General features: G+C 36.5%; 1 protein-coding gene across 3 annotated transcripts in view; it reads right to left on the reverse strand.

Annotated features, from left to right (window-relative positions):
• btbd11a (BTB (POZ) domain containing 11a) overlaps positions 1–15,995 on the reverse strand; it is a 194,326-nt gene that overhangs the window by 60,937 nt on the left and 117,394 nt on the right. For all 3 annotated transcript variants that reach the window (XM_060889542.1, XM_060889541.1, XM_060889543.1), the window contains exon 2: positions 14,206–14,355. In XM_060889542.1, coding sequence (XP_060745525.1) covers positions 14,206–14,355 — 150 coding nt within the window. The remainder of the gene's footprint in view (positions 1–14,205; positions 14,356–15,995) is intronic.

Consider the following 15,995-nt stretch of genomic DNA (forward strand, 5'->3'; position numbering starts at 1 on the left):
GATCTATAATGACTAATTAACAGTACGATGATTCTTCTGATGATTCTGTCTACTGACCTCAGCTATTTCAGGCTGTCTGAACAGTGTTGGGCTAGTGAGTTCAACTTATCTACCTTGCTAGAAATCAGGGCCAAGATGTGAACAAAGAAGCTTTCATTCAACATCTGAATACTGAAAGGAAAGAATCCAGGGTGAAAAACCCTTATTTTTATTACATTATGTAAAATATTTTTTTTTTCTGAGATGTGGAAATATAAGAAGATTTTCTCTTTCGCCAGCTAAAGGCTGCTTCTTTTAAAGACTCCTTTATTGTGAGCGTAAATCATCACAATAAAAGTTTAATTACTGAAAAGGACCTCTATAGGAAAATAACCACACCACTTTGCAATGCCACAGAAGAATTGGAGTTATTAAGTTGACTATTTCCACCCTGAAGTTGATTATTTTCCAAAATCACCATGCTTAAAAGGGATTATTCCTCATATATATATATATATCTCCTAATTCTAACAAAAACTAATTCTAAAAAAAAAACTAATTCTAACTAATTCTAACATTCTTTTTTTTGTCTTGAAATAATTAGATAGTTAAAAAATAAAATAACCAGTTTGTCATGTTATTAAGAAACCACCAACCTTCTGTCCTGAAAGGTTTTACCTCTGTAACTATTACAAATCTGACACTAGAGACTCCTTCCAATAATGAATCAGGAGTAACCAAATCCTCACCAAAAAGCTCAGCATCATAATGGCTCTAAGTTGTTTCCATGGATACAAGAACACCATTACTATTAACAATTGTCAGTGCATTTTTCTCAGTGCACTCAAACTTTACATTAAATCCAATTCAGAAATTGAGACATGAAAAAGCTATTAATGCAAGGGAAAAAAGAATACATTGAAATAGAAATAATATAAAGCACACCTTTCCTTACTTCTTCATTCACTCACTACTAGGCTTTCTTTTCTCCACTGAGTTCTTTGTCTGATATGTTTGTCCCTCTGGCAAATTTTATAAAAGCTAATGAATAGCTGTGAACAGGGTCAAGACTTCCTGGAGGAGACATTAATGTACTACAATGGGGGAAAAAAGCCCAAACCAAGGTGCTATACAGCACATATCAATTATAAAAAATCTCTACCCCTCTATTTAACTTATTCATGACTTCAATCCTTCCATAGAAGAGAGGAAGAAAATGTTCAGTGCTGCTGTGAATGATCCTAAAAGCTCTGCCTGACAGTTGCAATAAAACCTAAAGCCAAAAGATTGCATTGTGATTTTTTTGCTGTGCTGGGATATGTTTCAAGAGTTGACGACAATTCCAGAAAAAGAGTTTTTTTTAAGACCTGTTGTTTTGTTTTGTTTATTATCACAAATCTGACCATAGCTGCTTCAGATAATGGAAAAAGGTAGTGAAAAGAAAGAAATAAAGGAAGTAAATACTCCACTGGATTTACAGCTGAATGCACAAGTTTGTATACCCCTAGGACAAAATAAAGTCATTTATTGTATTGTTGCCTCATAGATCCAGGGTTCATGGTTCGATCCTGCAAATGGTTTACTATTATTGAGGAGTTTCTCATGAGGATTCTTTGGTATTATCTCGCCTCCAAAACACGCTGGGATGAATGTGCAGTTTTGTGACTGTGTGCCATTATGAGAGTGTAATGTTAGTGTGATGATAGTGTAATGATAGTGTGATGTCTTGTCTTGTGATTACTCCTTACACCTAGCTGGATGAGATAAGCTACAGATTCACTGTACTGTAAACCTGACCAGGATATACAGTAGTTTTCACTGAATAAATGAATGAATGAATGAATGAATGGATGGATAGATGGATGGATGGATGGATTAAAGGATGCAAAGAGGAACAAACAAACAAATGTATAAATTAATGAATTAATGGATGCATGAATAGATGGTGGCTTAGTGGTTAGCACGTTCGATTCCCGCCTCCGCCTTGTGTGTGTGGAGTTTGCATGTTCTCCCCATGCCTCGGGGGTTTCCTCCGGGTACTTCGGTTTCCTCCCCTGGTCCAAAGACATGCATGTTAGGTTGATTGGCATCTCTGGAAAATTGTCCGTAGTGTGTGATTGCGTGAGTGAATGAGAGTGTGTGTGTGTGCCCAGGCGATGGGTTGGCACGCCGTCCAGGGTGTATCCTGCCTTGATGCCCGATGACGCCTGAGATAGGCACAGGCTCCCCGTGACCTGAGGTAGTTCGGATAAGCGGTAGAAAATGAATGAATACAGTAGATGCATAAATGGATGGATAGATGGATAGATGGACAGAGGAACAAACAAATGAATAAATGCATTGATGAATTGGAGGCTGGCTGGATGGATGGATGGATGGATGGATGGATGGATGGATGGATGGATGGATGGATTAATGGATGGATGGATAGACAGATGGATGGAAAGACAAACAAACAAATGAACAATTGCATGAATGAATAAATGGATGGATGGATGAATAGATAAATGGATGATTGGACAGACAAACAAATGAATGAATGCATACAGTAAATGAATAAATGGATGCATGAAGGAATGATTAAATGAATGATTGAACAAAGACATCAGATTTGTTTGTTTATTATCTCAAGTAAAGAAAATGGCCTGTTTATTGTATGATATTAAAGTCTGCATAAAAATCTAAGTGTAAAACGGTGTTTTAAACGTCTTTAGAAAAGTGTCCAAGCAACTCTCTATCTTAAAGCTTAAAGTCCTTCAAGAACCTTTTACTACTGACTTTTCCTGACATGTACTGTATAACCAATCTTTTTCTTTTGGCCAATGTTTTTCTGCCAGATGTCAAACACTGAGTTGTTCAGATGAAGTATGGAGATCACAAGGCTCATAGTTTGGCTCCTTTTAATCTGATCAAACTATTTTCTTGGTTTTCTTGGACTGTAGTCTTGTTGCAGGGTACATCCACATTTCCAGGTCTATTTTGTATTTATTATTTAAAAAAAAATCTACATTGTAAAATAAAGGGAAATTTAACTTTATTGACAGGATTTACTTACTGAATGTCTGGTACTCAGTGACATGCATTATAAATAAATCCAGTCAGCTGAGTCACCATTATTAAACACATTTATGGTGTACATTTCATTATTAACAGAATATGTACGAGTATCGCTGTGGAATAAATTGTCACCAAAGCAGACGAGTGCAGCTTCTGGGAGCAGAGCCAAAAAGCAGAGCCCTGTTTGCAGCTCCTGCTGGCGCTTTTACAACAGAGGGGTTATTGACTCCATGCCAGCGTACACGTAGGTCAACAAAACACTGATTACTTTTTGTAAATGGGAGCTGAATTACTTAGGACTGAATCAGCAGAATGTTATCAATTACAAATAGCTAAGATCACAAATGTATGGATTGTGTAGTTTACCACATACACACACACACACACACACACACACACACACACACAACCTTGACCTGCAGCATTCTGAGAAAAGCAGGTCAGCTTTAACAACCATGAACTAAAACAAAACTAAATAGAAACCAGAAAATATCAACAATACCACAAACCCTACTGACACATAAAGCTTGATAACTTATTTCATGCTGGTCCTAATTCCAGCTACACCATCAAAATATCAACAGCCTTCCATGTGATTTTAGACTCTAAATTTAGTCAGTGTCATTAGTGCAATGGTGGAAGGAATTAGAATTAGCAAAGTGGCTACACTGAGATCATCATTATCAACACTCGGTAATGAAAATGTAGAAAAGCTGTATTTTTATTTTAATTAACCCATTTTTACTGAAACAGCTACTGTCTGTAAAAGTGTTTTTCAGGTATGTTATTAGAGTTGTAGGACTGTAGTCTCAAGATATTTTCTGTATTGATTTGAACCTGTCTGGGTATCTGTATTTGGATTGTCTCAGTCTCAGACATGGGTCTGGCTAAATTTGCTCTTGGTCTCAACTGAGAGTTAAAATTAATGATCAGGATGCATTTTTTCTTTTATTGAAAAGAATCACTGCTTTTTGATATCAAAACACCTAATGATTCTTCTTCTTCTTTTCTTCTTCTTCTTCTTCTTCTTCTTCTTCTTCTTCTTCTTCTTCTTCTTCTTCTTCTTCTTCTTCTTCTTCTTCTTCTGCCTCATTGTAAAAGCTATTGCTTTAAAGTAAAGTTGAAGGTTTTTAGTCACATCCTTGTTTTGCTGAGATTTGATCTCATTTGTCTCTTCAAAGGCTTAACCAATGAGCCATCACTTCCCTCAACTACTCTTAACTGTTTACTCTAACCCAGTGCACTGCTATAACTGCTTATTCATTTGCACCAGTAAAAGCTTATTAAATGACATATTCTGTATCCCAATGATTTTTTTTTATTAGAATCTACGGTCTTTAAAAAATAATGACTCACAGGTGAATGCTCACATCCAAATAATTACCGTAGTAAAAGTGGGAAAGTATAGAATGAAAAACTACTTAACTACTCATTACACAGATTTTTAATTAGTTTACATTTATAGCATTAATCTGGAATCTTCCGTCTTCTTCATGCGGTGAAATCTTTTTTATTGGTTCAATCCCAAAAGGCTTTCTTTTCACTACATTCTGCTCTGCTTCCCACATTGTGTGAAAAATAAATAGGCCCTACAATAATAAGGTCCTACAATTTCAATTATTCAACCTTCTTTTGTTTGATTTCATCTTTTTTCTTCTTCATTGAGCTGCTTCTGTAATAAAAGTGAACTGTGCTTTGTTTTAAGAATCTCTTCTATTCTTGTTTACCTCATGTTATTCTTATTACATGTGATTATTATGTTGTCACTTTCCTGCCATCTCGTGTTCTGGCTTAGGAAAATTCCACTTTGTTTACTTTTTCAGCTTTATTTTTTTATTATTATTGATTTTCATCTTGAGTCAAAAAGTGGGATGTAGTTTAAGATACAGCACACAGCATTCATAGCATTTATATATACTGTGTTAGTGTTGTGTAGAAAAGTGTAGTATACTGAAGTGTCGTGTACTGTAGTGAGCATTGTAGTGTGGTGTAGTGTAGAGTAGTGTAAAGTAATGTAATGCAGTAAAGCAGAGTGTACCTTACTGTAGTGTAGTGTAGAGTATTGTAGAGTAGAGTAGTGTAGAGAAGTGTAAATTAGTGTTGTGTAGTGCAGTGTAATGTAGTGCAGTGTAATGTACCGTTCTCTAGTATAGAGTAATATGGTGTAGAGTAGTATACCTTATTGCAGTGCAGAGTAGTGTAGAGTAGTGTACCTTACTGTACCATACTATAGTGTAATGTATTATATTGTAGAGCAATGTATTGTACTATAGTGTAGAGTATTGAAGAGTATTGAATGTAAAGTAGTGTTGTGTACCTTACTGTAGTGCCATATAGTATAGAGTAGTGTAGAATAGTAAACCTTAATGTAGTGTGGCGTAGTGTAGTGTATAGTAGAGTAGTGTATAGTAGAGTAGTGTATAGTAGAGTAGTGTAGTGTATAGTAGAGTAGTGTAGTGTATAGTAGAGTAGTGAACCTTACTGTAGTGTAGTGTAATTTAGTGTACTGTACTGTAAAGTAGTGTAGTGTAGTGTATAGTAGAGTAGTGTACCTTACAGTAGTGTAGTGTAATTTAGTGTACTGTACTGTAAAGTAGTGTAGTGTAGTGTATAGTAGAGTAGTGTACCTTACTGTAGTCTAGTGTAGTTTAGTGTACTGTACTGTACTGTATAGTAGTGTAGTGTATAGTAGAGTAGTGCACTGTATAGTAGAGAAGTGCACCTTCTGTAGTGTAGTGTAGTGTAGTGTAGTGTAGTGTAGTGTATCTTACTGTAGTGAAGTGTAGTTTAGTGCACTGTACTGTATAGTAGTGTAGTGTAGTGTACCCTACTGTAGTGTAGTGTAGTTTAGTGTACTGTACTGTATAGTAGTGTAGTGTAGTGTACCCTACTGAAGTGTAGTGTATAGTAGAGTAGTGTATAGTAGAGTAGTGTATAGTAAAGCAGTGTAGTGTATAGTAGAGTAGTGTACCTTACTGTAGTGTAGTGTAATTTAGAGATTTAAGCACTTATGTACGTCGCTCTGGATAAGGGCGTCTGCCAAATGCTGTAAATGTAAAATGTAAATGTAGTGTACTGTACTGTAAAGTAGTGTAGTGTAGTGTATAGTAGAGTAGTGTACCTTACAGTAGTGTAGTGTAGTTTAGTGTACTGCACTGTACAGTAGTGTAGTGTAGTGTATAAGTAGAGTAGTGTAGTGTATAGTAGAGTAGTGTACCTTACTGTAGTCTAGTGTAGTTTAGTGTACTGTACTGTATAGTAGAGTAGTGCACTGTATAGTAGAGAAGTGCACCTTCTGTAGTGTAGTGTAGTGTAGTGTAGTGTAGTGTAGTGTATCTTACTGTAGTGAAGTGTAGTTTAGTGTACGGTACTGTATATTAGTGTAGTGTAGTGTACCCTACTGTAGTGTAGTGTAGTTTAGTGTACTGTACTGTATAGTAGTGTAGTGTAGTGTACCCTACTGTAGTGTAGTGTAGTTTAGTGTACTGTACTGTATAGTAGTGTAGTGTAGTGTACCCTACTGTAGTGTAGTGTATAGTAGAGTAGTGTAGTGCAGTTTAGTGTATTGTAGGGAAATGTAGTGTAGATTAGTGTAGTGAACCGTGGTGTACGATACTATACTTTACTGTACAGTACTGTACTGTACCTTACTGTAGTGCCATGTAGTATAGTGTAGAATAGTATACCTTAATGATGTGTGGTGTAGTGTAGTGTTGTGTAATGTACTGTATAGTAGTATAGTGTAGTGTATAGTAGAGTAGTATACTGTACTGTATAGTAGTGTAGTTTAGTGTAGTTTAGTGTACTGTGGTGAAATGTAGTGTAGATCAATGTAGTGAACCGTATTGCACGGTACTATACTTTACTATACAGTACTGTACTGTACCTTACTGTAGTGTACAGTAGTGTACCTTACTGTTGTGTAGAGAAGTGTAGAGAAGTGTAGAGTTGAGTACCTTACTGTAGTTTATTGTATTGTAGAGCACTGTAGAGTAGTGTAGTGTACTGTAGTGTAGTGTAGAATATTGTAGAGAATTGTAAAGTAGTGTTGAGTAAAGTAGTGTAGTGTACCTTACCGGAGTGTGGTGTAATGTGGTGTAGTGTAATGTAGTGTAGTGTAGTGTAGTGTAGTGTAACTTACCATAGTGTGGTGTAGTGTAGTGTAGTGTAGTGAAATGTAGTGTAGTGTAGTGTACCTTATCGTAGTGTGGTGTAGTGTAGTGTACCTTAACATAGAGTGGTGTTTTGCAGAGTAGTGTAGTGTAGTGTAGTGTACCTTACTGTAGTGCAGTGTATTGTATTGCAGAATACTGTAGAGTTGTGTAGTGTAGTGTAGTGTAGAGTAGAGTAGTGTACTGCAGTGTAGTGTAGAGTAGTGTAACTTACTATAGTGTAAAGTAGAGTAGAGTGGAGTAGTGTACCTCACTATAGAGTAAAGTAGTGTAGTGCAGTGTAGTGTAGTGTAGAGTATTGTAGAGTAGTGTACTGTATTGTAGAGTATTGTAGAGTAGTGTGGTGTACTGCAGTGTAGTGTAGTGTAGTGTTACTTACTATAGTGTAGAGTAGAGTAGAGTAGAGTAGAGCGGAGTAGTGTACCTCACTACAGAGTAAAGTAGTGTAGTGTAGTGTAGAGTATTGTAGAGTAGTGTACCTTACTGTAGTGTGGAGTAGTGTAGTGTACCTTAATCTAGTTTAGTGTAGTGTGGTGTACTGTACAGTACTGTATCTTAGTGTGTGGTAATTTCATTGGTGTACTGTACAGTACTGTTGGCTTAAGCAAAGCCTGTTTGATAGAACAAACACCTGGAAAACACAGGAGCACCTTTCTATTGTAAGATTGCAAAAATGCATGTTAAATCCATTCAGCTCTTAATTAACTAGGCCCATATGAGTCCAGATTTCCTGGCCAAATTTTGAAATCAATTCAATCTGTATGCATGACCACAAGAGGATACTTGGAACACATCATTGCCATCTTGTGACTAAGAAAGGCTTTTTAGCCAAGCAGTTTTACTGAACTGAGAGACTGCTTTGAAGAAAAGGGTCTTAAAATCACACATAATAATATGAATCCTCTTAAGAAATAAAAGGGGAGGGAGGCCGTTAATTTAAATCACATTTGCACCAGAGGGAATAAAAGCTAGTTGTCTCTGATCTCTAGATACAAATTTACTACATATAGTCATGCAGACACCCACATGCACGACACACAGGGATGTATCTACAACCATGCGAAAATAACCCTAAAAAACAAAATCACTATGGCAACAGCATTCCTGCTAATACATGACACATTACCCTTTAAAATGCGTACTGTAACTGTGTAACATTCTATTTAACCATGATTTCTTCTTGATTCTCTTTAAAAATAAAACGGAGACCGGTAGCAGACAGCATTTCCTTAAAAAAGTAATAGTATGAAATAAAAAGCATAAGAGAGCCAAAGCATGAACCAGATATTCCCTATTGGTAAAAGCTTCACACTGGATTGCATTCCTTGGTCTTATTATGTAGTATGTGTCTTTGACCACAGAGACCTCTAAGGAGACCCAATGGTACATTAGATGGATAAACTCTCCTTAATGAACAGCTTTAAACAGCATTGTGCAAAGAGGGGGCAAGGTGTGGAACATTCTCTAAAGGGTGCCAATCCATATTGGGGCACAATCACAGACTCACATACTCGTTCATACACTACGGACAATTTATAGATGCCAATCAGCCTATATACAGGAGAGGAAACCAGAGTACATGGAGGAAACATGCACACTCCACACACACGGCAGAGATGGTGTATTGAAACCCCAAGCCAGAGGTGTGACGCAAACACTCCAAACGCTATGCCACCATGTCCACAGAATAAGAATAAGAATAACAACTGTTGTTGTTGTTGTTATTATGTCTCATTTGCACAAGATTGCCCTCGAACTGTGGTATAAACCCAGCACTGCAGGGCAACATTTCATTTTTAAACTAGGCAAGGCAAGTTTATTTGTATAGCACATTTCATACACAGAGGTCATTCAAAGTGCTTTACATAGAAATTAGAAAACAGTTTATAAGAGAGAAAAAAATATATGTAAAAATAAGAGACATATGATAAAATCATAATAAAAACAAAGAACAATTAAAGGAAATAAATGTGATTTCAATAGAAACAGTTTAAAATATGATAAAAAGAATAAAACAGGAGTAAAAGTGATTTGGATAAAAAGTGCAGTCATTATGAAGCAGCACAGTGCTCATTCAGTAAATGCAGAGTTAAACAGATGTGTTTTTAATCTTGATTTAAAAGTGTCTACTGTTGAAGCACATCTGATCTCTTCTGGACGCTGATTCCAGTTATAGGTGGCATAATAACTAAATGCTGACGCACCTTGTTTTGAGTGAACCCTTGGTATCTCTAACTGACCTGGTCCTAATGATCTGAGTAGTCTGCTTGGTTTATATTCAGTTAGCATATCTGTAATGTATTTCGGTCCTAAGCCATGAAGTGATTTATAAACGAGTAACAGTACTTTAAAATCTATTCTAAACTAATTTACTAAACTAATCTATTCTAAACTAATTTACTAAACTAATCTATTCTAAACTAATTTAAAAGATAAACGTTTCTATTTGCACATGTTTCTTTATAGCTGTTCTGCTAAAGCTGGCTAACATGACAAGTGCAGCTAAGTATCATCAGCGTAAAACTGAAAGGCTGCATTATGTTTTTGGATTACATGTCTAAGAACTGGACATAAAGGGAAAATAATATGGCACCTAAAATAAATTCTTGTTGGGCACCATATGGCATCTAGCATCTAAACTAAGTAACTGACTGTTTTCATGCCTGTCAACACTAAAGTAAAAGTTTAGTGAACTCTAATAAGAAGCTGCAAACTTATCAGGTGCCAAAAACTTCAAATGTCCACATATTCTAGTGTCAGAATAAGGTAAAGGTGTGCATCATGATGCTGGACTGGGCATGGTTTTGGAAAGGAAGAAGATGTTGAGGTCAAAAATATCACTGGTTTTAGTATAGATATAGAAAATTACAGATCATTTTGCTCACTTAGCCTGATGGGAACATCTGAAACAGGTGGTCACCTGGATGTATGGGGTTTTTAGAAATGTTCTGGCCTTGTGTAATGGCTCTGGTGTTAAACAGTTCATTGATGTGTGTGAGAGTGTGTGAGCAGGTTTTCTGTAAAGCTGCTTAATGACAATGACCCTTGTTATTGCTATAAAAATAAAATGAATGATTTCTTTACCCTTTGCTTTCCTTCCAATAAATTGTAAACCATGAGATCATACGGACCTCAACATACTCTTATAGTCAATATCCATCATTATTGTAGCAAGCTAGCTAACAGTAGAAGACTTCATTTTCACATAGACATAACATTTCCAGCATTTAGCAGACACCCTTATCCAGTGCAACTTGCAGGACATGGGAATTGAACTCACAAACTACTGATTGGCAAGCCAACACTTTAACCAATAGGCTACCACATCCCCCAAATAGACAAGTAGAGCACAGTAAAAGTCTTCTCTTTACATGTCTTAGCTTAAGAGAAAGCTGGGACCAGAGTGCAGGGTCACCTGAGCTTCAAGGTTTAGCCCATTAATTGAGTGAAAGTATCCAATTTACACTGCATTTAAATCAGCAAGCAGGTATACAACAGACTACTTTGTTCGTATGCAAGCTGGCAGAGACTTTTCAGCCACAGTGTCAAGCAACATTTGAATTGTGTATTTCTCAATTGTGTAATTCAATCCTTCATGCACAATTGCAGATCGATGGTCTCTTTGGTAGCAAATATAGTTAGCGAACCAACTTCACTAACACTGACACTAAACTAACTTCACTAACAATTGTGTGGGATTTTTTTTTTTGTGTTTTGCTATATATCCAGTAGCTACTAGTGTTTCTTCTTTTTCAGTATTCTGGACAGTGCACCAGGAGTCATTGCATGCCCAAGAGAGACAAAAGGAGCAATCTAAATTGTATACTTATGCTCTAGTCTGTTTCATTATGTGTCAGTTGTGTGGTCAAAGAAGTGCATTACCCAGATAATGCACTTACCCACTGAAAGAAGTGCATTACCCAGATGATGCACTATTTAAATGTAAAAAAAAAGTGAGGAATGTTGGACACTTCATGCAATTAATGCTCACAGCTTTGCGTAGAGGAAGAGAGTTGGGGCTACCACACGCTGACAAAAAAAATTCACTGCATTCTGTTAAACTTTTTGCTATGCATTTCATGTATTTGACATCATTTGCCACCGACTGGGAAACAGCTAATATTTCTGGAAAGTAAAAATAACTTCCATTTTAGAAGCTACACTACACCGTATAGTACATAGCACATAGTGTACAGTAAAGCCATTTGAGACACAACTAAACTACTAAAGACACAACTACAGTACTAGCTAGCATGACCTTTGTGTTAGCTAGGATGTCGCTAACAGGTTGGTACTGCTCAGCAACCCTGAACTTTAACCACTGTTGTGCATTACAGGTATGTAAGGTATATGCTATATGCCACTACATCATAATTACATAACATTTTATGTGCATAACACTTATAAGATTTATGGTGATGACATCAATTCACATCTCATACAGACTGCAGTATACAGGTATACACAGTAGTGATCTTTTCAAATGTCTAAATTTCTCTTACACCTTTAGGCTCAAAGCTCCAAACTCCAACCTGTACTCAGCCACTTCTCTTACCTTTTAACATAAACTCATCAGCCTTTTCATCCCACAGAAGCTCATACATTTTTATATTCCTTCAAATGTTGACCAAAAGCACATCATGATCTATCTATATACTGTATCTGTTCAGTCTTACTTTATCCCTCCATTCTCTCACATTCAACCATTAATTTCACTACATTGTGGTTTTCAGGCTAGATTCAACAAAATTGGCAGAAACCTTTATTTTCTGGCTTCTGACAAAGCACATGATTGCACACCTACCCCATCCTTCTATCTTTTTTACCCCTGTATTGCATAAAAAGCCATACATTTTCACACTCCTCGATAACTCCTATACTTACTTTCTATGTTTTTTTTTTTTTTTTTTTGGCCTTGACTAACTTGATATTTGCTGAATTTTGTTACTAAATCTGACTTTTGTTACTTTTTAGCTGGGCTCTTCATTTCCCAAGTTTTCACACACACACACACACATATACAGCTGAGTCTTGCTGGTGTATCGACCTTAATATACTGAACCACTGTTGTAAATCCAGCATATGTTATATTGTGTGGGTGAGTGGAATGACACAGAGCACACAGAGAAATTAAACGAGGTCACTTACTCGTTTTCCCATCTTAAGAGTATGACTGAATATATAACCATCTAGTTTTGTTAAGTCTTCATCAAAAAACACAACTCTTTATACAAAAATCCTAACTTTTAGATCTAACATACTACTACCAAGACAAATAGGTCTTAATGTGTTCGTCTGTGGTGTGATCTAGCTGGAAAACAATCCATTTAAAAAGTGGCACACCCAGTTTGGATTAGGGTGGGGCCTTCCAGCTGTTGACCACTGGATCCTACACCCACACAACAGTCTAAAAACAGCCAATACCTCAATAGATCATCCAGATGTCAAATAGTTCAAGATGGTTCAGATAACGGTGCACTGGAAGAAGAATTTCTATTTCTCTAATACCTAATTGCATACACTTTGCAGTATTTATAACTTGGATTTCAAATATTAATGTGTACTGTTCTAAATAATAATGCAACATGGTTGGTTGCTAAAATCAAATTTCCATAGCTGTCAGTGGATTAGTCAGAGATAATTCTATAATGAGCTCCTATTTTACTCATGCTGCTCTGTCTTGATTTATTATACAGGAATGTTCTAGAATTTTTTTAACCTAATCTCAGACTACCACATTTGTTATAAATAGAGGGAAGAAAATTTAATAAAGTTCACTTGTTATGTAACTTATTTAGTTTCTAATGATAATAGGGATTTAACTCTAAATCGGCATTAATGTGCATAATTCATCTTTTGAGAGATCTGACCACTTTCAGTTAAATCCGTGTGGTATGTGTTAAAGTCACATAAAAACAAAGGTTCCACATTAGTAACCATAAAAGCTTTAGCAAAGCTAGTTTCCAAAAAATCCTCCTGGTTTCTCAATTGCTGACCAATATAAAGGTCAGCATTGGTAAGCCAGTCTCTCGTGTCTGCCTCATTTCTTAAACACAATATGGCTAAATGTATGTGTACATCTGACCCTTCATGCCCTTATAGTATGGTCCAATTGGTCAAAGAGGGCCATAAGTAATAATTACTAACTTACATACTAACTCTATGTGCTTATTGAATTTTTTAGTGAGATCAGACACTGGGCTGCAGTCAGTTTCCCAATTCATTCTGGTGTTCAGTGGGGTTGAGGTTAGTGCTCTGTGCAGGACACTTGAGTTCTTCCACTTCAACCCTTTGTGCACAGGGGCATTTCATGCTTTAACATGTTTAAACCTCTTTGTCCCAGTGATGGAGAATTGTCATGGCACAGCCTACAAAGGAATTCAAGACAATTCTCCTGTGCTTCAATCTTTGTGACAGAACCACATACAACTCTATTGGTCTGGTGTCCACAGATATTTTGGCTGCTTTAAAGTTTGAAGGAACTATAAAGCTCAAAGAAAACCCATACGGACACAGCATAAATCCATTAAAATCCATTCAAACAGTAAATCAAGCTCAAGATCAAGCCGGTGACCCTGGAAATATGAGCTACCCCTACATTACAATGTCATCTTGAATATACGGTTGTAGTATTTTTTAAACATTTACTGACAAAAAAGTCCCTTAGCTTCCATTATAAACGAGCCTCTAGTAAACTTTATCCTTCCCTTCAGTTCAAGGAAATACTATGAAATTATTACCTGTAGTAATAACACATACACTACAAATGCGATCGAAACAAAAGCCATGAGATTTACTTTCATAATAAATTGTATTTTGGGATATATTGAAAATATTGCAGTTTATATCTTATATAATTTAAAATGGTCATCCTAACCATGACTATATAAATAATACAATAAATATAAACTGAAGGAAATGCATTCAGTTAGTGTAGCCATGTCTAATAGACTGTTACTGCGGAATCAAACACTGACACACACATACACAGACTCACTTAGCTCAGCAATGCTCCCCACACGGGTGGCTAGAAGAGACTGCTCGATGGTGCGCAGTTCAGCCTGGGTGAAAACATGACCTTCTGGATTCTTGCCCCCTCTTTGCTGATCATGGTGTGCATTCAGGCTGTCCGGCAGGCTCAGCACACCTACAGATAAAAAAATATTAGACTTTAGGCATTAGACTTGTAAAAGACAAATATGCTGTATATTACTACCTGAGAAATAAGCATGCAGTGTGCCATTATTAGACTTGTTTATGAGATGTTTTATGAGTCTGAGACAAGCTACAAGAAGTCATCTATGAGTCCAGGCTCAAACCCCTGAGAAATAGAGTAGCAATGGCAATACACTATGTTAATGAAACAGAACTGTATATTTCAACAAAACCAGACCCCAGCTTACTACATTTAGGTTATGTGTAAAGACTCGGGATGCTGATTAACAAGTAGCTAGAAGTAAGCTTTATAATTAGATAATTACTCTCGATGGTCTTTCAGTTGTAGCATATGCAGCACTGAAATCCCAATTCAAATCAATTTGATTCAAATTTATTTGTATTGCGCTTTTAACCATAGACATTGTCTCAAACAGCTTTACTAAACATAAGAAATATTGCAACTGTGGCAAGGAAAAAATCCCTTAGATGGAAGAGGAAGAAACTTTGAGATGACCCAGACTCAAAGGGGGAACCAATCCTCATTTGGGTGACATTGGAGGGTTATAAATTGTTATAAACTCTGAAGAGTTTAATTATGAATAATGTCCTTTCTACAATCATATACTGTACACTCTGACAATCATGTATTGATTAGGAGGTTGTTATCCTCAGAGACCACAAGGAGTTGGTACACAGCGGAACACAACTGAAGCCGGCACAATCACCGAATACCTCAGTATGGGTAGAAAAAGAGAAGAAAGTGGAGAGGAATTAGCGTAGCTGCTGTTCATAATATTAAACAGAGCTACAAAATAATGTGTATCTACTGGAGCACACAGTCGTAAGATGTATTATGTTTATATCTGACTATAAAGAAATGTCTTCAATCTACATTTAAAATGGGCAAGTGTGCCATGATACAGCACCCCTGGAGCAGAGAGGGTTAAGGGCCTTGCTTAAGGGCCCAACAGTGGCAGTTTGGCAGAAGTGGGGCTTAAACCGCAATCCTTTGATCAACAACACAAAGCTTTAACCACTTGAGCCACCTCTGCCCCTTTTAAACAATACCCTAATGTGGAGTTCCTAAGAGAGAAGATTTATCAAAGATAACCCCAAAATTATTACCTAATGTTACTCCATCAATACCAAATGAAAAGGCATATAATCCTTGATTTTACTGCATCCAGTGTTTGATATCATACATACAGGATATTAGATAACAGAGTGGCAGAGTGCTGGAAATTATGCTACTAATCTAAATCTATATATAAGATAGAGTATCACCAGGAAAATAAAGATTGTGGTGGGGAAATGTATGATCATAGGGCAAAATGTAAATAACAAAGAGAAGGGGGGCAAGGACCAAACTCTGGGCTGGATTGTATGTAAAGTTTAATCTGTACTTTTTCTGACAGTACCTGTTTCAAATATAGCCGAGTCATTCCTCAGAGCCAAGTCGTGAGTCTTTAAGTAAGTGTTAATTTGTGAGTTATGTTATAAGCTTTAAATCCAGAGCCATTTTTAAGCCAAAAACTCAAGGCTGAATTGTAAGTTATTGGCTTTGAAGTCAGAATCGTGTCTGATTGAGAACTGTGTGACTTAAATCCTTATCCCCGGTTGTTACAGCTT

The sequence above is a fragment of the Tachysurus vachellii genome, chromosome 16, assembly GCF_030014155.1.
Source record: "Tachysurus vachellii isolate PV-2020 chromosome 16, HZAU_Pvac_v1, whole genome shotgun sequence".
Classification (NCBI taxonomy): domain Eukaryota; kingdom Metazoa; phylum Chordata; class Actinopteri; order Siluriformes; family Bagridae; genus Tachysurus; species Tachysurus vachellii.